The sequence below is a fragment of the Drosophila mojavensis genome, unplaced genomic scaffold (genome assembly GCF_018153725.1).
Source record: "Drosophila mojavensis isolate 15081-1352.22 unplaced genomic scaffold, ASM1815372v1 contig_74, whole genome shotgun sequence".
Classification (NCBI taxonomy): Eukaryota; Metazoa; Arthropoda; class Insecta; order Diptera; family Drosophilidae; genus Drosophila; species Drosophila mojavensis.
This window is the reverse complement of record NW_025318899.1, coordinates 19,367,492-19,393,709: the sequence shown is the minus strand read 5'-3', so window position 1 is coordinate 19,393,709 and position 26,218 is coordinate 19,367,492. Positions and strand designations below refer to the sequence as shown.

The 26,218-nt window shown below is 35.9% G+C and overlaps 3 protein-coding genes across 6 annotated transcripts; 2 read left to right on the top strand and 1 right to left on the bottom strand.

Moving 5' to 3' along the window:
- Positions 1-17,290: 17,290 nt before the first annotated feature.
- Positions 17,291-18,121, top strand: LOC6582985 (transcription elongation factor 1 homolog). Of its 3 annotated transcripts, none has more exons than XM_044010159.1 (3): positions 17,291-17,427; positions 17,511-17,655; positions 17,720-18,121. In XM_044010159.1, exons 2-3 carry the CDS (start codon positions 17,540-17,542, stop codon positions 17,850-17,852), a joined length of 249 nt encoding a protein of 82 aa, XP_043866094.1. In that variant the 5' UTR covers positions 17,291-17,427; positions 17,511-17,539; the 3' UTR covers positions 17,853-18,121. The 3 variants fall into 3 exon arrangements, with proteins under 3 accessions (XP_043866094.1, XP_032587238.1, XP_002008666.1); XM_032731347.2 differs by having other exon boundaries at positions 17,292-17,427; positions 17,501-17,655; XM_002008630.4 differs by having other exon boundaries at positions 17,302-17,427; positions 17,492-17,655.
- A 207-nt stretch (positions 18,122-18,328) lies between these two features.
- Positions 18,329-19,157, top strand: LOC6582984 (glutamic acid-rich protein). The gene is made up of 2 exons (XM_002008629.4): positions 18,329-18,742; positions 18,803-19,157. Exons 1-2 carry the CDS (start codon positions 18,709-18,711, stop codon positions 19,066-19,068), a joined length of 300 nt encoding a protein of 99 aa, XP_002008665.1. The 5' UTR covers positions 18,329-18,708; the 3' UTR covers positions 19,069-19,157.
- A 426-nt stretch (positions 19,158-19,583) lies between these two features.
- On the bottom strand, positions 19,584-26,127 carry LOC6582983 (calcium channel flower). 2 transcript variants are annotated; one of them, XM_002008628.4, is made up of 5 exons: positions 26,001-26,127; positions 25,626-25,746; positions 23,119-23,326; positions 22,944-23,051; positions 19,584-20,042 (listed from the first exon to the last, which is right to left on the bottom strand). In XM_002008628.4, the coding sequence occupies exons 1-5, from the start codon at positions 26,001-26,003 to the stop codon at positions 19,895-19,897; spliced, it is 588 nt and encodes a 195-aa protein (XP_002008664.2). In that variant the 5' UTR covers positions 26,004-26,127; the 3' UTR covers positions 19,584-19,894. The 2 variants fall into 2 exon arrangements, with proteins under 2 accessions (XP_002008664.2, XP_043865687.1); XM_044009752.1 differs by lacking the exon at positions 19,584-20,042 and adding an exon at positions 21,668-22,659.
- Positions 26,128-26,218: the final 91 nt, after the last annotated feature.

Below are 26,218 nucleotides of genomic sequence, written 5' to 3'. Positions count from 1 at the left end.
TAAATAACAATGAATATAATGTAATATATTTCCGAAATATCTATTTGTATAAGTATCCTAAGCAGTTATAACAAATATAAAAGCTATTAGAAAATATATTTCATGCTTTATATTAAAAGAAATATATGTTTATAATTTAATTGTTATAAATAGTAATTCGATGTACTAAATAATTGTCTTAAAATTAAAATAAAAAAATTTTATGTTTCCAGTTATAAAATATTTACAATGTATTGAAATGTATTCAGAATAATTTTTGTATTAAGACAAAAATCATTCTGAATACATTTCAATATATTTTATATACATATATATATACTATATCTCCAATATTATGAAAAATATTTTAATAAACTAAAGCATAATAAAATATTAATAGTTAATAGTTAATAGTTAATTAATAATAAAATAATAGTTAATAAATACAAATAATTTGTATAAATATATACAGTTCATTCTTCCAACTCATCGATGGGAAATATGATCGACAGACTATTAAATATATTTATATATTTTTTTAAAATTCAAATCAGTGATCTATATATCAGGTCGCATTGGCATATCGTAATATGATCTTTGTCATTGATACCTCACATTTTAGTTTCATTTTTATGCTTGACGAATCCTTTACAAACTCTGGGCATTGCTCACAATCTCAACTGCCCCCGCATGCGTGCGTAGCGCACCAGCCCACACCGAGCAGCCATAAAAATGTCCAAAAATTTCTATGTATTCAGGAACACATGTGTGAGTCGAGTCGAAGACAGAAACATCAGAAACATCAGAAACCCCAAACACGCCAACCAGCAATGTGACCACAAAGTCAACGCTGCCCCACCACAATTCAGGCTGTCTGCGGATATATGGATAGCGGACATGGTTTGTGTGGGTACAGTACATAACTTAAACATCGCAGGCCCAAGTATCCTAGTGTCCTAGCATATGTGCATTTAACATGCAAACGACAAACCAAGGAAGGACTTTAGTGCCTGTTAACATTTAGCTAAACAGAACACAGAGGGAGAGGGAGAGATGGAAAGGGAGAGATGGAAAGGGAGAGTGGAGCGCAGAGCGCTCAAATTTCCGGTCAAGCAAAGCGAATCCTTACAAGGTTTTCATATTTTTTGGTTTCTTTTCTGCTCAACGCCCACAAAATTTCTGCTAAATTAAATTATAAATACGGCAAAAAGTCGCCGAGAACAGCGCAACACAAATAAAGTGGCCAAAGGCGGTCAGCGACCGAACCGGACATGAGGACGGACCCAGGATGGGATGGCGGCCACTGGCTGCTAAGGACGATACCATTATGATTCATGACAACGTCTGGCCGCGCCTGCCGCCCCCACTCAAAAGTAATATTCATACACATTGTTGTTGTTGTTAGTTAAAGCTGAGCAACTCCGGTTCATTGCTTAGTTAGGGTATCTCTGCTTACAAAGTGCGTGTCAAATTCAATCCTTTCATATGCAGAGTGTGGGCGTGGGATTGTGATGTCCTTTATGCTGTTCTTCAAGCATATTTTATTGTTCGCATGTTTTTGGGACAGATTTGGGTTATGCAAGAGATCAGATCGGAAATACTTGTCATTGATGAGGGTCGAAGCTTATCGAAGCAGCGCTCAAGTATTCGACTCAACTTTAATCAATTTACACAAAATGAATCCACAGCAAAATTCTCTTGAATGTAAGTAAATAGATAAAGCTTGTTATTAAGATGCTCTTGGTATTTAATATCTTACTTCTCCAGCTTTCTAGGCTTCCAGCTTCTCAGCTGTCTGGATTAAAATCCACATAATGACTTCTGCTCGCCTGAGCATTTCTTGAACGATTATGTTCAAGGTCAACGCCAACGGATGTCCTGCCTCACGTAACTGTATCAAATGACCATCGGCAAACCAATAAAATAACAAAAACAAAATCCAAATCCCTAACTGTGGTTAACATCTACCAAATCCATTAACTAGCACACTTGAAGCGTGAAAAGGCGCCGCCATCATCGCTGAAAGCCGAGCCGAGCAGAGGAAGCCAAAAGCGAAATTGAAATGAAAGAAAAACAAAGCAAAGGAGCAGGAGCAGGAGCAGCAGCAGCAGCAGGAGCAGCCTAGGAACCCATACCCTTAGAGCAAGCAGACCACATCATTTCATAACACTTCCAGTTCATATAATCTATTTAACCCAAATTTAAACGTGCCGTGCGTTTGTTCAATGTTTAATCAATTGTAAAGCAATTTTCGCAATGTTTTTTCTTTAAACGACTTAGGGACGGGCTTGAGCGCTGGCTTGGCGCATTGTTGCGACTGCTATATCCTTGCTGGGTTTTCTATTTTCTGTTATATTTTCTTTTTTTTTCTGTTTTTCTTGCTCGCCTTGCTGCCCATCTATCTAACGACTTCTGCACCATTTCAATGGCAACTGTTTCACAGCTGATAAAAGTTGGCAGATCCCCGGCAAAGGGAAAAATGGAAAATCGCTGAGAGGAGCATCCTGCTGCCCGACTGCGGGGGTGTAGGTTCTGGGTGTCAGCGGTGTGCCTAATCGTCTGCGTAATTGTCCTGACACTGTGCGTACGCTCTGATCCTGTTTCAGATCCGAATGCGCTGCTGCAGCGCTCTTAAAGAGCATGCCAAAATGTATATTTTTGCAGCTGCACAAGAACACCACTCCCCCCCACCTTTTGTCAGAGGAAAACCAACTCAAAACTACAACCGCAAAATTTGCAATTAACTTTGTTAAAGGTTAACCTTTCAGTTGTCCTCTCACCCCCAATGCTCTTATTTAATTTGATTAATTGCTGCGAAAATTGCTTTGCTCTCGCTGTGTATATAGGTGTGTATGTGTGTGTGTGTGTGTGTGTGTGTGTGGGGTGCGAAACTGTGACAAATGAGCTATTTCTAGTTGTCATTTGAATGTTGATTGTTGGAGGATTATAGATTAAAGGTTGGCATGTGATAAACTCTCATTGTCAACTGGTTTGATTGTGAATGCCAAACGAAGCCATTGATTGATACGAATAGAGTGAAAGTTAAGGAAGGCTATGGGACTAATAAGAAACTTTTCATAAAGGGAATTATATAACAACAAACTAATTTAGTTGTATATAATTATATACTTAGATATTAATTAATATATAAACTTACTTTTAGCATAGTTTCCCTTTTCAGTCATCGATTTACTTTTTAGCTCTAGGCAATTGACAAAGTAGTTTCGAATAATTTATGACCCACTAAAGTGCTCCCACACGGATGTCAGCAGGTCACTTTTAACATATTATTTTAGATTGTCCATTGAGTCGAGTCCCTTAAAAACAGACTTCCTGAAATGGACACAAAATTCGAAATTCCAAAAAATTGGCAAGGGAAACTGTGTTTCATTCACTTTTGACTTTTTGGGTTCTCTTAAATGGACAAAGGCGAATGCCTAATTGAATTGTAGCAAAAGTGAAAATAGAAGCAAACGTTGAGTGCGTTGGGAGAGATGGACGCTTGGAACCTTTTGATGCTGAGCAAGTGGAAGGTGCGGGAGCGGTCACAATGGGGCATTGTATGAGCCACAAACGGATGTTATATTCAATTTAAATGAAAAGGAAGCAATAAAAATAATTTCTCTCTCTCTCTCTCTCTTTCTCTCTCTCTATCTTTCTCCTTGCTGTGTGTTACAACTGCAAGCAGACAATTTGTAGCGCTTCCGGGGCCAAAGGAAGCTATTGCAACCAGCTAAAATAAATGCCTGTGCCGGAGACAGTTGGGCATCTTCGGTTCCAACTTCAACGCCAAGTACACCCGCAGCTATTGCGTCCTGAGTCCTGCGTCCTGTGAGGCTACATTAAAACAAACTATAAAATGCAATCGATCTAAATGGTATAAACCGGAAAAGAGGAATGTGGCATTGTATAATGGAAATGGGTTTTTCTATTTACTTCTATTTCCCCTTTGTTTGTTTTTCTTTTTTTTTTTTTAATGTGTTTTATTTTTTGCGCACTTCGTCTTGCGAATGAAAACTGCACATAAAAAGAGAAAAGCAGAGAGCAGGAAATAAAAGAAAATAATACGTTCGTAGCGCTACGACGAAGAAATGAAATGAAAAACTGTGATATTGATAAATGCGATATTAATGGCAAAACGTTGAGGGAATTTAAAAGTTTTGGCTTCGCTTTGTTGGCTTAACGCGGAAAAATGAGCTCGGTTTACATGCGATTTAAATCATCATTAGTCATACGAGCTAAGATTGGATTTGTGAGAAAGGAAAACATATTGAAGAGCCAGCGAGAAAATGTATATAATGGTTTTGTGAAGGAAGAAAGGAAAACGAGCTAAAGATATAAGTTTGAAATTTAAAAATGATTATAAAGGTTAAAGATTGAAACTATGTATAAGTCTGAAAAACAGCTATGATAAAAAGATATATAGAAAAAAAAATCTGATATAAAGATACATAGATACATAGATACATAGATACATAGATACATAGATACATAGATACATAGATACATAGATACATAGATACATAGATACATAGATACATAGATACATAGATACATAGATACATAGATACATAGATACATAGATACATAGATACATAGATACATAGATACATAGATAAATAGATACATAGATACATAGATACATAGATACATAGATACATAGATACATAGATACATAGATACATAGATACATAGATACATAGATACATAGATACATAGATACATAGATACATAGATACATAGATACATAGATACATAGATACATAGATACATAGATACATAGATACATAGATACATAGATACATAGATACATAGATACATAGATACATAGATACATAGATACATAGATACATAGATACATAGATACATAGATACATAGATACATAGATACATAGATACATAGATACATAGATACATAGATACATAGATACATAGATACATAGATACATAGATACATAGATACATAGATACATAGATACATAGATACATAGATACATAGATACATAGATACATAGATACATAGATACATAGATACATAGATACATAGATACATAGATACATAGATACATAGATACATAGATACATAGATACATAGATACATAGATACATAGATACATAGATACATAGATACATAGATACATAGATACATAGATACATAGATACATAGATACATAGATACATAGATACATAGATACATAGATACATAGATACATAGATACATAGATACATAGATACATAGATACATAGATACATAGATACATAGATACATAGATACATAGATACATAGATACATAGATACATAGATACATAGATACATAGATACATAGATACATAGATACATAGATACATAGATACATAGATACATAGATACATAGATACATAGATACATAATTACATAGTCCATTTCACTTTATACAGTGACCTATTTTATTTAGTTTATAGCAATATAACTGCTTTTATCTAAGGGAACTTCCTGTTAGAAGAGAAAACCCTGCTCTAGTAAAAATATTAACTGTGCTTCTTCAACTTTGAGCTTTCTTATCGTTTGCCATTACTCAAACCATTTGCCACCCCAAATATCGTTGACTATTTACTCATATCTGCTGTTGGCAACATTAAGTAAGAAAATCTCTTTGACATTGCTCGTATGTTTCACAAACTTATTCTCCAGCTCCTACAGCCAGGCTCAGAGTCTGGGGAGAAAAAAAAAACGCCAACTAAGTAAATCTCGGCGCTTGCTAACAATAATCTGACATAATGTTTCAATTATGCGTCGTTTAGCATTATGGACGCTATATGAATGCCCTTTGCTCACCCCCCGAAAGCCCATTCCAGGGCAACCACAAATTGAGGAAGGACGGCAGCCAGGTATTGGGCAACCCACGCCCATACACCCACACGCCTGCACGCCCACTCGCCCATCCAGCCACCCAACCACCACCCAGCCAAAACATTAGGAGAAAACAGACGCAGCATTTGAAGAGCTAAGCAAATCTTAGTAAAATAAACATTTTAGCATTAAATTTACATAAGACGCGACAATGAGCGCCAGGGAATGAGCGGAAGCCAGGGCCTCTGGATAAGCCAGAGTGGAGCAGAACCATCTACTTACGAGACATTTTCATAAACAGCAGCAGCAACAGCAACAGTCGACTTCATATAGAAATATGAGTAGACGAGCTTCAACTCCGACTGTGACTCTTGATGTGCTCTCGCGTTTATTTGCATAAACATTAGCAAAACAAATTTGCACATTTACCCACCCAACTCCAACGCCAGCCTCCAATTCCGTAGTCGACATATAAAAACAAACCGCAAAAAGCACGGCAGACAGCAGATGACCTGACTGCTGGATACCCTATATGAAGCTTACTAAATGTGAAAGATGTAGAGCTGATTGTATTGAAAAAAATCAAATTTAAATATAAGCCCAAGTCAAGATTAATATAATATTTCATAAATATATTATAATGTTAGCAAGCTTGTATAAATAAATTTAAAAAAATAAATAAATTAAAGTGTATTCAAATCTTGTACATTATATTCAATATACCCTTTCCCAGCTCTCATGCTCTCATGGCATGTAACAACTGTCAAGTTCATGGAGCACAAAAAGATGAAAATGAAGTTAGAGCACCGCTGAAAGCGGAAGTCTTTAGGCCAACGTCAAACCAAAAAGGCGGAAGCGGAAGTGCGTGCCAATCAGAGAGAGAGGGAGAGAGAAAGCGAGAGAGAGGGAGAGCGTGAATTGCGCGCAACAAAAATATGCTAAATCAGCCAAAAATGCTTATAATCATTTCGAGATGATGACGATGATGACTATTATGATGATGATGATGACAATGATGCTGCTGATGGTAGATGAGAGAAATAAAAATGTTCCAACTTGTCTGCTTGCTGCCGTCTGTTTGTCTGTGTTTTCTTAGCAACTTTACCGCCATTTTCATCGCATTTACTAGCAGCAGCAGCAGGAGCAAAGGCAGCAGCAGCAGGAGCAAAAGCAGCAGCAATGGCAGCAACGGCAGCTTCAGCAAATTTTGTGGCACTTTGGCGCCCAAAACTCGGAACAAATGACAGCAAATATGCGTTTTATTGAATTTTATGTGCTCGACGCGCTACCCACAGGATGTGAATGCCTCGCCAAGCTGTGCTGCCATAATAGAGCTTAGACTTGGCCAAAGACTTCGTCTTGGCATTGCCAATAACAGTTTTTTCGTTGCATTCTTTCTTTTCTGGCGCAGGCTGAGCCAAGTGTGCATGAAATATGCCAACATCTAGTTGCTATTGGGCCAAAAGAGCGCCTAGAATCGCAGCGAGCAACTGCATCTGCAGCGGCATTGGCATTGAACTTGACAATGGCGTAGCTTAGTAAAACAAGAAGAGTGTAAAGAAATCAAAGCCAAAGCGAATTTGTGCAGTATTCTCATAGAATCGCCTTAAAGGCCCAGCTAATGTATTAAATTTATTCAAAATTCGCAATGAGCTTGAACAAATTACATTATTCATGCGTTAAGTCCAATTTGAGATAATTAAAGTCATATTTTACGTTTGACTTCGAGCAGCGCAAATAATGCATATTTAATGATTTCGAGCCATATTATAAAGTCATTCGTAGCATTGGCTTTAAGCTTTAAGCCATTGCAATGCACTGCTCACTGCGTTGTCCTGGACTCAAATGAAACCTCAAAAACTAATTAGCAGAGACGCAAATCCCACACAGCTCAGGCAGCAGGGATGGACGATCCTTTATAAATATATATTCACATTCACATTTCTGTGACATAGTAGTGCATATGGGAAATCAATTAATCAACGCCTGCTACGGCTGTGAGCAGCCGCAGCAACCAAAGGAGCAAAATAATTTCAAATCCTTTCGGCAGCTGACCGCACGGAGCAACTGCCGCAGAGCCCAAAGCCAACAGCAATAAAAATAATAACAACAACAATAACACTAACAACAACAACAACAACAATAATAATAATAATAATAGCAACAACAAACTATGGGAAAATGCATAAAATTTCAATTTTGTCTAGCGTAAACAAGAAAATGTTGTGCCGCAGCAGCAGCAGCAGCAGCAGCAAAGCAAATCAAATCAAAGCCCAAGGCGAAATTTAATTGCGTTTAACCTTAAATCAAATTTCCAAGAGGCTACCCAAAAAGGATGCTGGTCTTAAGATTCAATCAACGTTCAGGCTACTTCAGGCTGAAAGCAACAACAACAACAACAACAACAATAATAGGAGCAACAGCAACAGCAGCCGCACAAACAACAACAAATGAAACGGCTCATGTTTATCTTAATATAAAATTTTTTCCCACACAGACTCGGCAAAGGGATAATAAAACTGCTGCCAGGCGTCTCCCCAAAGGCAACAAATATAAACAACAACACGCTCGACTGGCTGCATCCTTCAATGTATGGACAGATAGTTGAGGACTCGACGCAGAAAGGCTTAGACAAGTTTTGTGTTGCAATGATTTTGATTGCGGCATTGATTTCAGCTTTTATCCCCCTCACTCACTCTCCGTCCCTCTCTCTCTCTCTCTCTCTCTCTCTCTCTCTCGCTTTCGGCTGTCCATCAGACTACATCGTTTAACACAATCAGGCTCACAGGACAGTCGACAGAGCAAACATCCCGACAGAGCAAACATCCTTCCGGGCTGTACCTTTTATTATTTACTTTTATTTTGATTACATTCTGGCTTTCAGCAAAAGTTTGCTGTTTTTGACCAGAAATTCACACTTCATAGGCGGCTATCGAGCCCAAGGGAAAAGGCATACCCAAACATATGGCGCCCTATTCGCACATCCTTGAACCTTTTTGGCTGGCTAACCAAATCAAAGACTAATTTGCTAGAGACCAACACACACACACACAGAGACACTCACACACACTCATAGAAAAGTAATTTTTATTTATGAACACACAAAAATTAGCCGCCTTATCAACAGGTGCGTATTTATGTGTGTGTGTGTGTGTGTGTGTGTGTGTGTGTGTGTGTGTGTAGCGAACCTAAACAGCTGTAAACCTTTCTTTGTCATACTTAAGTTCCAGGTAAAATGGAATGCACTAAGCCTAGATTCCTATGTATTCCATGCTATTTCTACCCTTTATGGGGCTGCTAGCTGATGCTTATCAGTTTAGATTCCTTTTCTCAAAAACCATGTTAGGGCATATCATAAAATTTTATTAATAAACGCGCGTCTGTCAAATTCTAATGGATTTTATTTTATTTTTTATTTTTTGTTGGGCTGCTGCGATAAGAATCTGACAACTTGTGGGTAGTTTATAGAGGGTTGTTACTCTCCAGCTCCATGACTCAGGGCACAACTCTGACTCACAGCATTGCGACAGCTGTGCAGGTGATGTCTTTTGAGAAGTTGAGCTTCAATGGAACTCGATTCCATTCCATATGCTTGTAAATCGAATTTCGAATGCAAAACAATATTTTTGTAGCTGAAAGCAAACAAATCATTCATTCGCACACTATTTATTCCCAGAGCGTTTGGCACGCAGACAGAACCAATTAAAATTAATTTTATTCAATCGAAACCAAATCCCAATTGGGTCTTCACTTATTCTTCTTTTGTACTCTGGCTGCGCAGTCGGCGATTCGCTCAAGGAGCGATTATTTAATTTCAGCTATTAATGCTGTGACTCCCCAGTTGCCAGTCAGTGGAGCAGTTGCTACCAGGTTCCAGGATGCTCGCAGCATCCCAGTTAGTCAATGCTTATTGATGTTTAGTTGCTGATGTCCTTGTTGCTGCTGTTGTTGTTGTTGTTGTTGCTTTTGTTGTTGTTGCTGCTCAGCTTCGTGCAGCTCTGTGGCATTATTTCACTTGCGTTTCCGCTTTTAGCTTTGTTTACTTTTACGCTTGCCACACAAAAGCCCCAAAGTCCCCAGCAGCATGAGCAAGCCCCAGCCACAGACAGCCGAGCCACGCTGCCCACATACCATCGAACAAGCCGCACTATGTATTGGTATTTGTATTTGCTGTCTATACCCTGTACAATGTAGATCTTAGAGGTATAACCAAGTAAATTGTCTATGCTGAAGAATATCCATGTAATTGGCTCTAAAGTTGCAACAATAAATTCTAAATAGTTGCAGCATATAATTTAAATATATAAGTCGGCAAATTTCAGAAAATTGTATATAAAATATATAAAACTTATTTTTAGTCTAATGCTTAACTAAAAGAAAGATATATATAAAATAATTATATTACTATTTAATAAATATATACTTGGTTCTGCAAATATAGTAAACATTTCAACTTTCACCTTATATATATTATATATACATATTGTATAAAATATATATTGTATAAAAATTTTATATCTCATAGTATAACAAAATCTACATATATAATATAATTATAATTATAATATATATATATATATTTATAATAAATATTAAAAATATTAAATTTATAATATTACATTTAAATAAATAATAAATAAATAAAAAAAATAATCATTTTCTAAAAAGAAAATCATCCAATCTCTCACAGTGTAAATATTGGGAGGCATAGATGTCTTTCGCTTTAAAAATATCCAACCATTTTACTATTTACTAATAACTACTCCTAATAGCTATATTAAACATAAGCTAAATATCAAATCTAGCGCTCAATTTATATATGAAAATATTTATGACTTGCAATATTTTCAGTAGATTAAAAGCGCGTGTAAAATGGACACTAAATAATTTAATTAATTAATTGTATTTTAGTAAATGTATAGACTCAACCAAAGTTAAGGAATGTGAGATCTAATTGCGACAAAAGATCTAGACTCTCGCACATATGCTTAAAGGGAGTTGAAACGTTTTATAAATCAGTTGATTCCTATGCACTTGCTCTCATTCTAATATATAATAGCATATTTTAAAAACAAATCTTAAATATATTATTACAATTTACAGAGTATTTTCGATTCCATTTGCAATCGCAGCTCGAGCTTGTTTGGTATTTGTATTTGGTGTTTTTCTTATGGCTTTTGCTTTTCTTTTCATTTTGTTTCCTTGTTTTCGTTTTTACTTTTTTTTCTGCTTTTGCTTCTGCTCTACTGCGAATCCCTTGACAATGCAATAAATTGCGCAAAAATTGGAAAAATAGAATTTTAGCCGCACCAACGCAGCGCCCGTAACGCGACAATAACAACTACAGCAGCAACAGCAACAACAACAGAAGTGAGTCCTCTCGTTTTGGGTGGCTCACGCAATTCAGCCAAGCCACGCATTCGCCCCCCCGCTCCAGCCACTGGCAGCTGAACAGCCTTGCCTTGCCCCTTCGGCGGTATCCCAAACAGAACGGAAATCAAGTGCTAAGCTTCCCACAACGCAATCAATTGATTTCTATTGTTTTGTTAAAATGTCGTGCCGGAGCCCCAGACCAGACCAGCCCAGAACCGCCCATCTACCAAACTCCCGCTCCCCCCTCCCTGGGCCAACTAATATTTTGCTCTATTTGCCGTCTGTTGTTGTTATGTTGCCTTTGCCTTTGCGTTTGCGTTTGCCTCTCCCTCCAATCAAACCCCCCCCTCAAATTCTCTCCCCCACACTCTCTGTGGCATTTTTATATAAATTGCTTTGTTGTGGTCTTTATTGAAATTTTTGAGGTTACTTTTGTGATTGTTGCTTTTGGCCAGCTTCCAGTTCTCATCTACGATACAAAAAATAATAAAAAAGAAACATAGTAATAGGAAAAACCTGCTCCTAAATAAAACTGTGCATTATTTTTGTTTACTTGTTGCTGTTTTTTTTTTTTCTGTTTATTTACTTTTTGTTACTCGTCGCTTGTCGCACATTTTGTATTTTATTTTTATGGCCTTTAGTCGTTTTTTGCTGAAATATTCATGAGTTACGTTTTCAGTAAATGAAAAACATTTATTGGGGATTTATTGTCCAGCCTCTCGCCGGACCCATGAATACCTAATAATTTATAGTTTTGGCCTTTCCGCCATATCCACACACACACACAACACATATTGAATATGGCTGCATGGCAATATTTACGGGCAATGAATGAATAGAAAAATTGATATTTTCCAGAGACATTCATTTTGAAGTCAGCGAAAGAGTTTACAATCATTTGAGGTAGAAATGATATGCGTAAAGAAAACGACGATATGAATCTATAGTAATAAATATTAGGAAATTTATATTCAGAAATATTAAGGGAAAAAAAGATAGTTGAAGATGTTCAAGTTGAAAAATTATTGTGAGAGCTTTTTGACTGAATAAAATAAAAAAATAATAAAATAATAATTAATTTTGTAATAATGATAGTCGCTTAATTTTGTAATCTTTTGATTTTTTAAAGTATACATATGTATAATTTAATTTTTTAAAGTATATATGTATTTTGCAAGACAGTTCAAACTCCAACTATTTTATGACAAAATTATATATTTTTATTTTATATTAATAATTATTAGTCTATTATTCTATTATATTAACAACTTTAAAAAAAAAATGAAAAAAATTCTATTATTTTTTACTCATACATAATATAATGATAAAATATATAAAAAATATATATGTATTAAATGTATGAAGCAACTAATCTATTGTAAAAGTGCATGTATATATTACATATAATATATACAAAGAAACAAGTATAAAGGTACAAAGCGGATAAAGACATAAATCCATAATAATAAAGATACAAAATTGTGCTCTGCACATAAAAGATACTGGTACTTGAATGTACTCGCACTTCTCCATAATCACGATCAACAAAGGGAGATAAAAGAAAGAGTATTCTCATCCATTTACACTCCTACTCCCACATGCAGTTGGCCGTTGCTCAGGTTGGCTGCTGTTTAGCCAAGGCAGCAACGATTACGATTATGCTCAAAGGGAAGACGTCTCCAACTACTATTCGGGCGAAACTGTTTGGGCGAGACAAAGGAAACCTACAAAACGTCATGATTATGGCAAATTTTCGGTGCTCTTTGTGGACAGTTAGCATTGCGCTTTTCACGAGCTACATATCTGTCTGTGGGCCGACATGAAAGGAAAAACGTCTCTATTCAATTGAATCACATTGTCCGGCATATTCGAAATCATCGACTGCAAAATCTCAAATGTCATGCCAAAGAGGAGACTGCTCTTTTGTCAGGCTCGATTGGACTGGACTGAGCGGCGACTGCCCGTCGTTTTCTAAACTGTAGGCAAGTTTCACAAATTAGAGGCTGCCCGGCGTGCACCAAAAACTCGCAGCATTCGCCAGGGGCGGTCCTGCTGACGAGATCTGTGAAACATTCGGGTCCGGTCTGCGTTTTATCTGGCTGGTTGCCTGGCTAGTTTTATGGTTGACGCGAGCATCTTGCGATTTGACTTATCCGCTTTTGTCCTGCCGGCAGCTGCGTTTGATATTTGTCCTGCGACTTTGCCTCCTGATGTCTTACTCACAGCCAGGCTGCAGCAGGCCGACAGCTTCCCTGGTAGCATTTCATTTGAAATGAACATAAAAAAGCAAAAAGAGACGAGGATGAAACCTTTTGCGCAATGTTTGTTTGTCTTTTCCAACGTTATTTTCGTTTTATTTTTTCTTCTTGTTGTTCTCTGCTGTAGGTGGTTACTAATTGGGTTATTGTCAATATTTGATAAGATTAGTTTGTCCCAATTTGCAGCTGCTGCAACCGTCAGCCATTCAGCTCCTACTTATTAGCTGCCTGCCCCTGCCCCTGCCCCGACCACCTGCCCATTAATATGCTCTAGCACTAGCTCGAATTGAAAATTTATAGTTCCATAGAAGCGCCACAGCGCTTGTTATCCTTCCTGTGCCCAGACATTATTTAAATCGTTAAGCAGGCAAACAAAGTCCCAAGCCCAATCACAATGCATGGCGGCCACCTAGCGGACGGGGCGCCAGGAAGCCAGGCACCCAGTCGAGCCGGCTCCTCCGACTCCTCTGGCTCTGGCTCCTGTCATAATTTAAATCGCGGCCACGCGTAAGCCCAGACACAAAATATGCTAAACTATTGCCGAGCACTTTGTGGCCATAATTTTCCGGGAAAAACGCATGAAAATGAGCATTAGACTAAAAAAAAAAGAACAAAAAGGGGAAAAAGGTTTCATCCATTTTAACGATTATGCAATACGCCATTCGCCTCTATCCCTCTCCCTCTCCGTCTTTGTCTCTATCTGTGTCTCCCTCTCTTTCTCTGCTGTCTCCTTCGCATACGAAATCAGGCTTTTACCTGTTGATGATGTTGTGGCACACGGGGCCTTGGGGCCAGCCGGAAGGTTGTGACAATGTTATACGCTAATTGAGCACAAAAACATTTTTGCCCTCAACGCGTTCAATGGTTTTATGGAAATATTATTACACTGTGCAACAAACTTGCGTTCGATATGAATGCGAATTGCTCTTAATACAGCAGAGCTCGGATTATAAGGGTGCAAATATCAAGGTGCTAATTTGCATAAAGTGGGGAAAGCCAGATTGAAACTATTAAAAATATATATAGAAAGGCAACAGCTTGAATTTGTAATGAATAGAATTAAGTATATTTAGTTTATCTTCAGGCCACAGAGCAACTGTGTAATTATTTATTATTTGATATGTTAGTTAGCTCTAAGAATTTTAATCCAATTAAATCTTGAATGAAAACCTAAATTATTATGAAAGTGTATATGAAAAGACATTTTAAATATTGTATTTTAAGTCAAATATATTCGAGTAAGCTTAATTTATATTTACCTCAAAGTAGAACTGCCCAACTGCTTATTAATTGATAAGAAAAATTTTTTTAAATAAATATATAATTTCTTCTGCTCACTTCTCCGTTCCAACCTTGTAGCGCAGTGCACTGCTCTGTTCCTTGGCACACGTGTCGCAGCCAAAAAAGAAGAACAACATAAAATGAAAAACATATTAAATATTCCCTATATCTAGTTGGCTCCTAACAATTTCACCGGCTTATGACAGTTTTATGAGTCTGCCCCCGCTCAAGGGGCAGGCGGCAGAGCCACGCTAGTTTGGTTTAAATGCCAGCAACAAAAAATTATAATTATGCATAATTTAATTTTATTCTAATATGCATTTTCCAAATAGCATTTTCCAGTTTCAGAATTCTTGGAAGGTGCTCGGCTCGCTCCACGGGCGAAGCGGAAGCCGCTGGCGACAGGCGACCCCTGCTCCAATCTCTGCCGACTGCAGCAGAGCAGAGTAGTGTGTGTGTGTGTGTCTGCATGTGTGTGGTTGTTGTCATTAGACAAAAATTTATGCATTTTTCTTTCTATTTTTTTTATTTTTTTTTTAGTGGTAATTTGATTTTGATTTGGGAATTTTAATTAATAATCATGTTTGGGGCGCCTTGGCGCATTGCATTTTCGATGAAATATTGTCCAAGCGGAGAAATGGAGCCGGGGGATAGAACGAATCAGCATAACAACACGATATGAGCACTGAATATACAAAATCCCCATCGAGCCACAAAAATATTCAACATAATAATTTTATGGTATTTAAAACAACTAATTGGCCAGAAAGAACAACAATTGAATGTTTGAAAAGCTTTTGATTTGTCCCCTCAGGTGTGGCCCGTTTATGAGATTGGGCTTTGATTTGATTTTCCATGCGGGTTTTATGGAGCTTATAATTATGAAAAATCTGTTGAGCTTTATTATTGATAAGTAGGTGGCTTCAATGCCATAAAAGCGATGCCATAAAAGCAAAACTCATCAACGGCTTATAATTATAATTATATTATATTATATATTATAATTATAATTATGAATTTTTAATGCCATTTCAGAACTCACAGAATTCTAACAACGAATTTCCATTTAAGTAAAAATAAATTTAAGTAAAAATCTAAAAAAAAAAAAAAAAAAAAAAAAGAAAGTGAAAGAAAGGAAACCGTCTTGCATTACAGTAACATTATCTGCAGGAGTATGAAAAAAAAAAAAGACTCAATTAAGACGTGCTCGAGTGCAGCCCTAAAGCAAGACAGAAGGCAAACTAAAGCAGGAAATTTGCGAGAAAAAAGAGAAAAGATCAATTTTCTGCGAACAGAAGGAGCACACTTTAACAGGATAAGATGCATTTAAGCAAATGAACTCACAAAGGGCACAAAAAGTAGCAAAAAGCGAGAGAATGAAGGAAGACACGTCGCGTCGGCAGCGCATTGAAGTAGGCCAAACAAAAGGCAAGCGAACCACTTGGCCAGCGGCAAATGGTCAACTGGCCAAAGAACCACAAAAGGCAAACGGCCAAACGGCCAACGGCAGCAGCTGGCTAAGATGAGCAGCACAAGATTAATAAAGATGAGGGGCACAAAGGAGGCCAACAAAAGGAGGCTGCGATTGATGAAATGCGGAAGTCTTAGGCTGAAAGCCAGGAAGCAGCCGCTGCGATCTGTCGATGATGAACATTTTTAAAACCATTTAGCAAATAATTTCAACAATTTGTTCGTTAAAGCATTGCGAATGCAATAAATGTGCTGCCCAGCGGCATGTCCTTAGTAGATGCATCCTGTTGTGCGCTGCAATATTCTAAAGTATCCTGCTGCCAGTGTCAACTATATATATGTATATAGACTTTTTTTTGGCACAACTCACTTTCCGACTGTTGACACTTTCAGCTGTCCTGTGGAACACCACCCGTTGACCCCGAATGTCCTGGTGCTAATATGTTAAACAGCAGGTCGCCTTTAAACTCTCACAGCGCACTGAGCTGTCGTCGGACTTTACAGCTCACAGCTCGCTTTAGCCAGAAAAAATCGGCACTCGTTTGCTTCAAACACAACTGTGGGAACGCCGATCTCCATCTATTCCATCTCTATCTATTCAAACCCGAAACACTTGACCCACATGCAGCGATTACAACTGCGATCTGTACATATCTCTGTCCTTCAGCCAAATTACGCAGCCTGTAATCGATATACTGATGAGCTCAGTACAGGATCATTTACAAACGATTTTATGCTACATTGAGTTATAAGACACAAACAATAGCATTAGATAAGAGCCAGCTGCCAGCAGCCGCAATAGATGTGGGCACCATCGATTGAGTTTTCTTGTGGTTTCGATATCAAAACAATTTATAATAGAGGTAAACAAATGGGGCTAACATGGGGTAAGCCAGAAGAAAGTAGAAAACTCAAGGCAAAGTGCATCCCTCTTCCTGTCTTAGATTATTTTGTATAAAGTTTCATAATTCATAACAAGGAAATTTAAACAACAAAAGTAATCGTTGATATTTCTATCACTACAATATCCAGAAAGTTCCTTGAGAGATATAACAATTGAGTAGGCTTTGCATATAGCTTAATACTTTATAAAAATGTTTTATTTTTTAATAAGGCAATCCATGATAATTCTGTCACTAAAATCATTAGATTCCCATACACCATGTTGAGCGTTACCAAATTATTTATTCTATTGCTGAGCGTTAAGCATTGTACAACGATTGCGTCTCCAAGCTTGTAAGTTTTTTTTCCCATACTTTTTTCACATTTTTCCACATTATTTATTTGTACGTTTTCAAAGGAAAATCAGTTTTTCTCAGTTCTCTAAGTTGATAGCAAAAAATAAAATATGGGGCGCCGCAAGTCGAAACGTAAGCCACCGCCGAGACGTAAGCTTATCCAAAACCTGGAAAGACAATTCAATTGTCCCTTTTGTAATCACGAGCGATCCTGTGATGTGATTATGTAAGTCTTACAGTAGAATACCTAAGTAATTCTCTATTATTTGTCTATGATCTATCCTGAACAGGGACAAATTGCGTAAAATCGGTCGCATTGTCTGTCGCGTCTGCCAGGAAGCCTTTCAGAGCCAAATCATGGCTCTATCGGAGCCCATAGATGTCTACAATGATTGGATTGATGCCTGCGAAGAGACTAATTAGCTATAATAACTACAACTAAACATATACATACAGCAGGCATATTATTCTTTGTAAAGGTGAAAATTGGTATTCTATTTGATTTGTGTCACTCGAAAGTATGCAATATCTTCTGTTGTTGCTCCTGAATTACCAGATAAGCCTGAAGCTATGCTTTGAAACACAGTTTTTATACACTGATCTAACATGATAGTAAGCCCAAAATAATTAATTTTAAACTACTGTTACCATATTACTAAATATATATATTGATATATATTACAAAACGTAAATATCTTATTTATTTAATGAAGAGTATAAGGAAACGTGATTAAAAATCAGAGACAAGTACATATATATTACATACATATTTTTGTTTAAAGGCATCAGAAATATGTAAGAACATATGTATAATCATAGAAATATGTTCTATTAATATAATATATAAATTTTTTTTTTTTTTTTTTTTCATTTTTACTATTAATTTACGTATAAAATTATCAGAAATAAATCTCTAAACATTTTCATTTCTAAAGAAAAGTTAATTTCTTTAAAACATCACTTAAAGTCGAAAATTAAATAATTTCCTAAACATTTTCATTTCTGAGAATATAGTTTAGAACTTCAATTTTACTCGAAATTACTTAAGATAATCTTGTTTAATCTTAGTTAGCATTGATGTCAATCATATGGAAAAAAAAGTAGTCCGTGAAGTGTTTAACCTAATAAGTGTGACATAAATTTAGATAAAACATTATTTGAACAGTTGTAGGGCAACCCGAATTTTGTGATAAACAGCATTTGCCAAAAGTTGACTATAAAAGGGGCAAGCGTCGCTTCAGTTAGCATAGAAATTAACTAACCAATTAACTTAATCAACATGATTTCCAACAAATTCCTTATCATGAGCATTGGTAAGCATATCAGCCTGAATTATAGATAGATCTTGCTTAACTTCTCTGCTTTCCTTATAGCTCTGTTTGCTTTGGTCCTTGTGGCTTCTGCCGAGGACAGCGAAGAACAGATCGCTGATCGTCGTTTCCGCTGGATTGGATCCAACGAACAGGAGGAGGAGCAGGACGGCGGTGATGAAAATGATATTGAAGAGGAAGACGATGCGGAAGAAGAAGAAGAGGAGCCAGTAGAAGACGCGGATAGCCTAGAGGCAACAGAAGAAGACCAAGAGGAAGACGAAGACGCAGAGCAACTCGATAGCGAAAGCGCAGAGGATAATGCTTAAATCAAAATGCATGAAGCAATATTAATTAATTTTCATTAACTGTTAAAACTATTTAAATATTGTTTAATTTAATCACAGTTTTTGCTACTATTTTGTATATTTTTATATCAAACCGCAATTAAATATAAAGCAAATCACAAAAAAAAAAAAAAAAAAAAAAACCAAACAATATTTGTATAATTAATTTTATTTAACATAATTTAAAGTATGCATAATTCAATTTTTAATATGGTTTACAAACATTTAATTATTTATACTTGTATTTATTTGTATTATGCATTTAAATATATAGTATTTATATTTAAACTATGACTAAACATAAATTTCATACAATTATGTCATCGCTCAATAATTTAATTGAAATATGATAAAATATAATATTTTACCTTTTCTACATTTTAAATAAGTGTTTTTTTTTTTTTTCTTTTAACCAAAATTGGAATTGGAATGATACACAGGCAACAAATCGAAATGTAAAACAGAAAACGGTGAACAAAAAATATTATATATGTATATCTTGTATCAATTAATAGACGGTTTATTTAAAGAGGTTCCTTGAGGTTTCCATTATTCTGCTGATTCTCGCGTAACATTTTCTTCAGCGCAATACCAAGAGAGATCGTTTATGATTGGCTCCGGTTTGGAAATGAATCGCCAACAATTAATTGCACAAGTTAATTAGATTGTATCCTGCCTATTTACTTTAACTCTTCATTGATGTAGTTGTAGTTTGCCTTAATGCGTTGCGTTGCGTTGCGTTTTGAGTCTTGTTTTCTCACCGCACACCCCAGCCACAATCCAACTGTTCCGACTGCCGACGGTGTCATCACACATTGCTGTCGGTGCCCACGGCACCGGTGAAGGAGAACGGCTGTGCATTGCTCACAATGCCCGCCCGATCGCTGGTCGTGGACGCTGCATTGCCTCCATACGATGTCTGCGCTGCCGCGGCTCGCATATCGGCAGCGGAGGCTCTGCGATGAGTGAGGAAAGCAAAATATTAGACATGTATTCACAAACGAAATGTTTTAGTATAAATAGAGCTTGCTAAAACTTAAGACAACATATTGCTAAAGATTATTAGAAAAAAAAGTATGTTAGGTTGATAGAAAACTAATGGCAATGTGTCTCGAATGTAGGACTCGTGCTTTGCATAGGCCAAACAACTAACTATATTGGTTAAGGTTCGACTTATCGACTAGGAAACGGCTATGCACCAATCGCTCTACTAGTCACGCATTACTAGTGTTTAATCATGAAAACTAAAAAGGTAACAATAGTAGGCTGTGGCATTTTTAAGCCTTTAGTCAAAACTAAAAATGTTACTTTTTATTTAACAGACTAGATTAAATATTACTAGAAGAGACGTATCTATCGAAATTTTCTGTTCAATTTTGCTGTTAATTCAGATAGACTTTTGACAATAGATTTAAAATTCTACAAAGAATAAAAATCAATTGATTTCATATGCTTTTCGTGAGCTTAGAGTAAGTACAGTGCATAATAGACTAAGGAAGAGTTGAGTTAAATAATAAATTGAAACTCGGGTACTAAAACTGACATAGAATACATAGGCGAAGATAACTAAAGACATACATTGTAAAAAAAAATATACAAGTTTATAATATTTAACAAAAACTTTTTCATTAGAAATATGGCAGCAATATTATTTCATATTTATAAATATAGAAAAGTCCATGCAAACTGCAAAACAACAAAATAAAAATAGCAAACTCAAAAGAGAACTAACAGAAAGATATACATATATTAAGATATAGAAATAGTGACAGCAATTCTTAGAAAGTAGCGCCTTTCTATTTACATTCTAAATGATATCAACATAGTGCAATTGATTCGATTCGACTACAGAATGTTAAATTGGACTAATAATTCGTGCTAAGTATAAATTGACATTAGCGTACTTCTTGCTGTTGTTGTTGAAGTTTATGTCGCTCGTTTGCTGCAGGCATTATTAACTGGGACTGTGTGTTCTGTGGCAGTTTGGCATGTACAATTCATTAGCATAATATGTTGATAATATTTATTTTAGTTAACTCGTAACATAATATTTTACTTGAATGTTTTTTAGTGTTGCGTTCGTTAGGCATATATATATATATATTTATATATATAATTAATTAACTAATTTCATCTATATATTTAATGTATATTAAGCTAGGACGACGTTGTTCAGGCTGCTTACGAGAAATTGATTTTTGTAACAAGTAACCAGAGAGTATGCATTTATATAGAGAAGCCACATTGGATGCCAATATGGATCCATTAGGATGCTTATTCTGTTTTCCATTTGATGCGAGTATTATTATGTTTTTAAATAAATGATGATTATGCATACAACTAAATTAACAATAAGAGGCTTAGCTTACGGCAATAAATAAATATATAAATTAATTATGATAATAATTTTGTTCAACAAATCATATGATTGTTAATTGAAATACAAAAAAATAAATATTTAAAATGGAATGAAATTCTGAGCACACAAAAGGCTTTAGCCGAATACATATGATGTTTAAATTTCACAATAACCTTTACAAAGTTTACATTTATATATAAATTACAATGGAAATAATTATCATGTTTCTACTTTAATAAAAATAAATCCAAACATATATTTGTTCATCTCAATTAACATTTTAACATTTACATTTGTTCACTTTATTTATGTGCAAGCGCAACGCATATCAAATGAATGCTCTCTGAGTTTTATATATTGCTCTACGATTCTTGACATTATTTTTCTTATGTTGCAGGTAATTTGTTCTATAGCCGTGTGGAAGCTGTTTTCAGTTTTCATTAAAAATAAATTGTACATGTTATAGTATAATATATATATATTTTATATATTTGCATATTTAACTGTATGTATTTGTTCAAAAAACGACACAGGACATTTAAAACTGGAGAAATGCCACTACATGCACAGGACGAACAATGGCCAAGAAAAATAGAGAAAATGCATTTGCGCAACAATTTATCAACATTTTATTATTTTGTTTTGTTTGCTTAATTTTTTGTTTTTGTCTTAGTTTTTGTTTTTTTTTTTTTTCAGTAACAACAATTACGAAAAGTTTCTTTCATTTTCAATTGGTGGGGTGTTTTTGTAATTCTGTATTCTGTATTCAATATTGTGAGACTACAATATGATCTATGCGCGGCACAATGCTGTAATTAGTTTTACATATACACATTCATATGCCTATATACATATATGTATATATATATATTCTTTTAATTGGAACGAACACTAAAAACTATGCGTCGTAAAATATTTGTTACTTATTATTTCATTATGATATTTCCTTGTCTAACTGTCTGATGTGTATCGGGCGTATGTGTGTGTGTGTGAGTGTGTGTGTGTTTGTAATTGGTTTGCTTTATGCTTCAACGTTCAATTTATTTTTGGCAGTTTATGCATTTGGTTAGCGCATTTATGTTGGACGCCAAACATCGGGATCTTCCATGAGTGTGATATGCTGATCGCCGCCCATTTGCATTTGGCCGCCCGTCTGGCTGCCGGACATTTGTGTGGGCGATGTGGCCGCAGCGGCCATGTCCTCGCGCGAAGCTCTTTTGTTAATTATTCATTATTGCATTAGGTAACAGATGTTGTTTATTTATTTTGATGTTAGATAACATTAGTTGTAAGTGTAAGCGTAATCACAGCGCAAGCAGTTCAAGGAATAGAGAGAACATTATTTGGATTAGCATTTTGTGCCTTCAGTATATTAGTTCTCTGCTCCATTTCACACTAACAATTGCTAACTAGCCAACTAACTGGATGGATGTACGGGCCACATACATATGCATACATGCATATATATATCTGCCCAAGACTTCCAAGCTATACTCACTTCTTGCCTAACGCCATCATGCCGTAAACAGCACCGGTGGCAAAGATCAGACCGCTGCCAAAGAGACTCGCCAGTCCAAAGCACATGAAAATCGGCGGCACTGCCATGCTGCAGGAATATATATAATAATAATTAGAACAGTTTGGAATAGATTGATATAGCATTGGGTACTCACGCGCAGTATAGGCCCGCCCGAAAGAACATGGGCTTGGCATCCACCATTTTCGATACATCATTGACCTTCTCGATGCAGACAAAGCAGAACGGCGCTTCCAGCGCCATCACCACAAAGCCTGCTAGCATTTGTATAATGCCCGCGACGAGGCATGAAACGCTGAGTCCAATGATTGACAGAACGTTCCACAGGCCAAAGAGTATGGCAACTGAAATAAAAGATAGGAAGAACATATATAATATATTTAAATAGAGATTCAATGTTTATATTATCCATTAATAACAAGTTAAGTTTTAGGGATTATAGGAAATAATAAATATTATAATATTCCCTGTGAGCTGGAACACATACGAAATATGTGACGCTCTCTTATCTATCTCCATGTAAACTGTCTGCTAGTTAGTTTTTAACATGCATGCTATCTATTTAAATGGGATTCATGCCACATTTCCTGCCAGATAGTTTATCATAAGCTCTTGGACACACTAGATACATTAGTTAGCAAAGTCATTTAATAGATAGCTTAAATAGAAAGGGCGTTTCGAGCCACGCAAGCTAAAAATGGAATCAACGAAGACATTAAAACATAATTATCTAGCTCTCATGTTGTTATTTAAATCGGATCTATCCAAAAATTCAACAACGCCTCCAACATTTGGCCTCATTATCTCTACGCCCAGAGTTTCTGGTGCAAATAATAGAATAAATACGTATATAGTATAACCATTCGAGTGTAATCTAATCAACGGAGCTGACTCATACAACAACTAAACTTTTATTTCTATAAAATTACTATACAAAAAAAAAAAATGAGAATAAAAAGAAAATTCAATGCTCTGAAGCTCAGAGAGCGTGACAAACAAAACAAGCAGAAACACTTGTTCAAATTGGAGCATTTGTCGGCTCAGCATCTGCTAAATGAATAGATAATAAACAGATGTCTCCCTTTGTTAGTTGTCTGATGAACTATATAGAGTATTTAAATATGAAATATTTTAGCCTATTATTTAATTAAGTTGTAACTAAATGTATATGCATACTAAATACATCTTTTTATAGCATTTTATCAGCTGTTTACCAAGCAAAAAAAAAAAAAATAATAATCTTTGACGATAACACACTTTGGGAACTAGGTAAACAAAAATATCTGAATGTGTTAATTGAGCAAAGTTTTCATTGAGTATGCAAAGATAAGAATTAAGACAACTTAAGAGTATTGGGTAGTCTACTATCCGCTGAGAGTAGGAAAATTGTAACTGAACCAGTTTCGTTTGAAAGCTAATCTGAATTTTGAGGTTGTTGCGGTACGCGGACTTTGCTAAACTCCTCCAAGTACTTGGACGCTGTGCTCTGTGAAGCGGCATTTAATTATAGTTTTATATGTATTAATTATGAACAGCACAGTTTCAGTTTGTTGTTACTTATGAAAAAGAACCGGTTGTGGGAAGCCGCACAAATGAATTCTCTTCAAATTAGCTGACTTGAGACAAACTCAATGTTTTCCTTTGCATTTCTATTTAATACATATTTTATTTAAAGCATATATTTAATACCAATCGGATTCCATTTTGATTCTGTTTATTCGTTTTATTAGTTTACTATTGATTGATTATTTAGATTTGCTGATTACGAAACATTTGGCACATGATTCAGCAACCAGCTGACGTTGAAATAGTAATAAAAAAAACCTTAAAAAAACAGCTCTATTCGGAGCTAACAAATTGTTTTCATAGGTAGCGTGTCATTGAACTTTACGCGTTTTCCTTTGAATGCGTGCGAAATGAAAATGTTTGCATTTGGCTTGCTGAAAATCGCGTTAAGTTGCGAGGGAAAAGCCAGCACACAGTCCGGGTTCAATGTCATAGCGACTGCGGAAACGTAGAACAATGGATATATATACATTTATAAATTTATATATATATTATGCAAAACAACAGAAAGCAAAGAGAGTTGCAAAAATAAAGGGAGAGGAGAGAGCTAACATAAAGAGAGCGACAATTCGATTACTGATAAAAATAAAAATAATAAAATTAACCATGTTAAATTGATGTAATTTAATGACTAAATCGAAATGCATCAAGGAAAATGGAAAATGCAAACTTGACACATATATATTTACATATATAATATATATATATATACATGTACACAAGGCTGTGCCAGACGTGTGCAGCATACACACCCAAACACAGGCAAACATTTCTGTATCCTTTGTAGCAGTTTCTTCTTATTGTTGTTGTTCTCGTTCTTTTTGCTTTTATCAATGTCAGGTCGAAGAGCGAACGAGCGAGCAAGAGAGTATGCGTGCTGTGAGTATTGTGGGTGGATTACACAAATACACACGCACGCACACATACACATATATGTATATATAGAGCCACGCATGGTACACAAATAGATAAGCTGTGTTACAACAAAATGTGTAACATGCAAAACATAAAAATCGATGCTAGTAGCCACATAAACTGTAATTGTTGTTGCTGTTGTTGCTATTGTCAGTTACTTACAGAATGCAGCAACAATGCCCAGCACCCGTGAGCCATATTTGAGATACCAAGGTGCTTCCGGACCGCCAGCTGGATCTTGATTTGGCCGCGCTAGCAGTTCTGCTAATTTTCCCGTAAACGACTGCACAGAAAGAAAACAATTGCAATAAAGAAAAGTATTACTTTATATTTGAAAAATCGAAGCACAACCGCACATATATATATTTTTTAACAATGCAATTTGTGACGCGGCCGCTTTTGATTATACACACACGCACACACACATGATTGACATGCACAATTCACGTCACCAAAAAACTTTGTGCCGCGTTCTAATAGAAACATTTAGTTTGTGTTTTGAGTATTTGAGCGTTCAGCGCGTGTTGAAGTACGTACCATTTTGTTAGGCAACTATTTAAACTTAAACTATATGTTATAGCACAAATGAAACAACTTTATGCACTTTACACTGACGAAAAACGCAGAATAGAAAAGATATGCAGAATAATAACGATAACAGAGTGAGCTATCGAATTGGCGTTGCCACCGCATTCGATATTTACAGAACATAAGCTCTGCTAACAGAAGCACTCCTCAATTTTACAGTAATGCTC

Excerpts from the sequence above, each read along its gene's own strand:
- LOC6582985 (XM_044010159.1), top strand. The coding sequence starts at position 17,540 with ATGGGGCGCCGCAAGTCGAAACGTAAGCCACCGCCGAGACGTAAGCTT. Across the intron at positions 17,656-17,719 it reads CGATCCTGTGATGTGATTAT|GGACAAATTGCGTAAAATCG; the intron begins GTAAGTCTTACA and ends TATCCTGAACAG.
- LOC6582984 (XM_002008629.4), top strand. The coding sequence starts at position 18,709 with ATGATTTCCAACAAATTCCTTATCATGAGCATTG. Across the intron at positions 18,743-18,802 it reads ATTCCTTATCATGAGCATTG|CTCTGTTTGCTTTGGTCCTT; the intron begins GTAAGCATATCA and ends CTTTCCTTATAG.
- LOC6582983 (XM_002008628.4), bottom strand. Across the intron at positions 23,327-25,625 it reads GGGCATTGTTGCTGCATTCT|TTGCCATACTCTTTGGCCTG; the intron begins GTAAGTAACTGA and ends CTTTTATTTCAG. Across the intron at positions 20,043-22,943 it reads ATGATGGCGTTAGGCAAGAA|AGCCTCCGCTGCCGATATGC; the intron begins GTGAGTATAGCT and ends CACTCATCGCAG.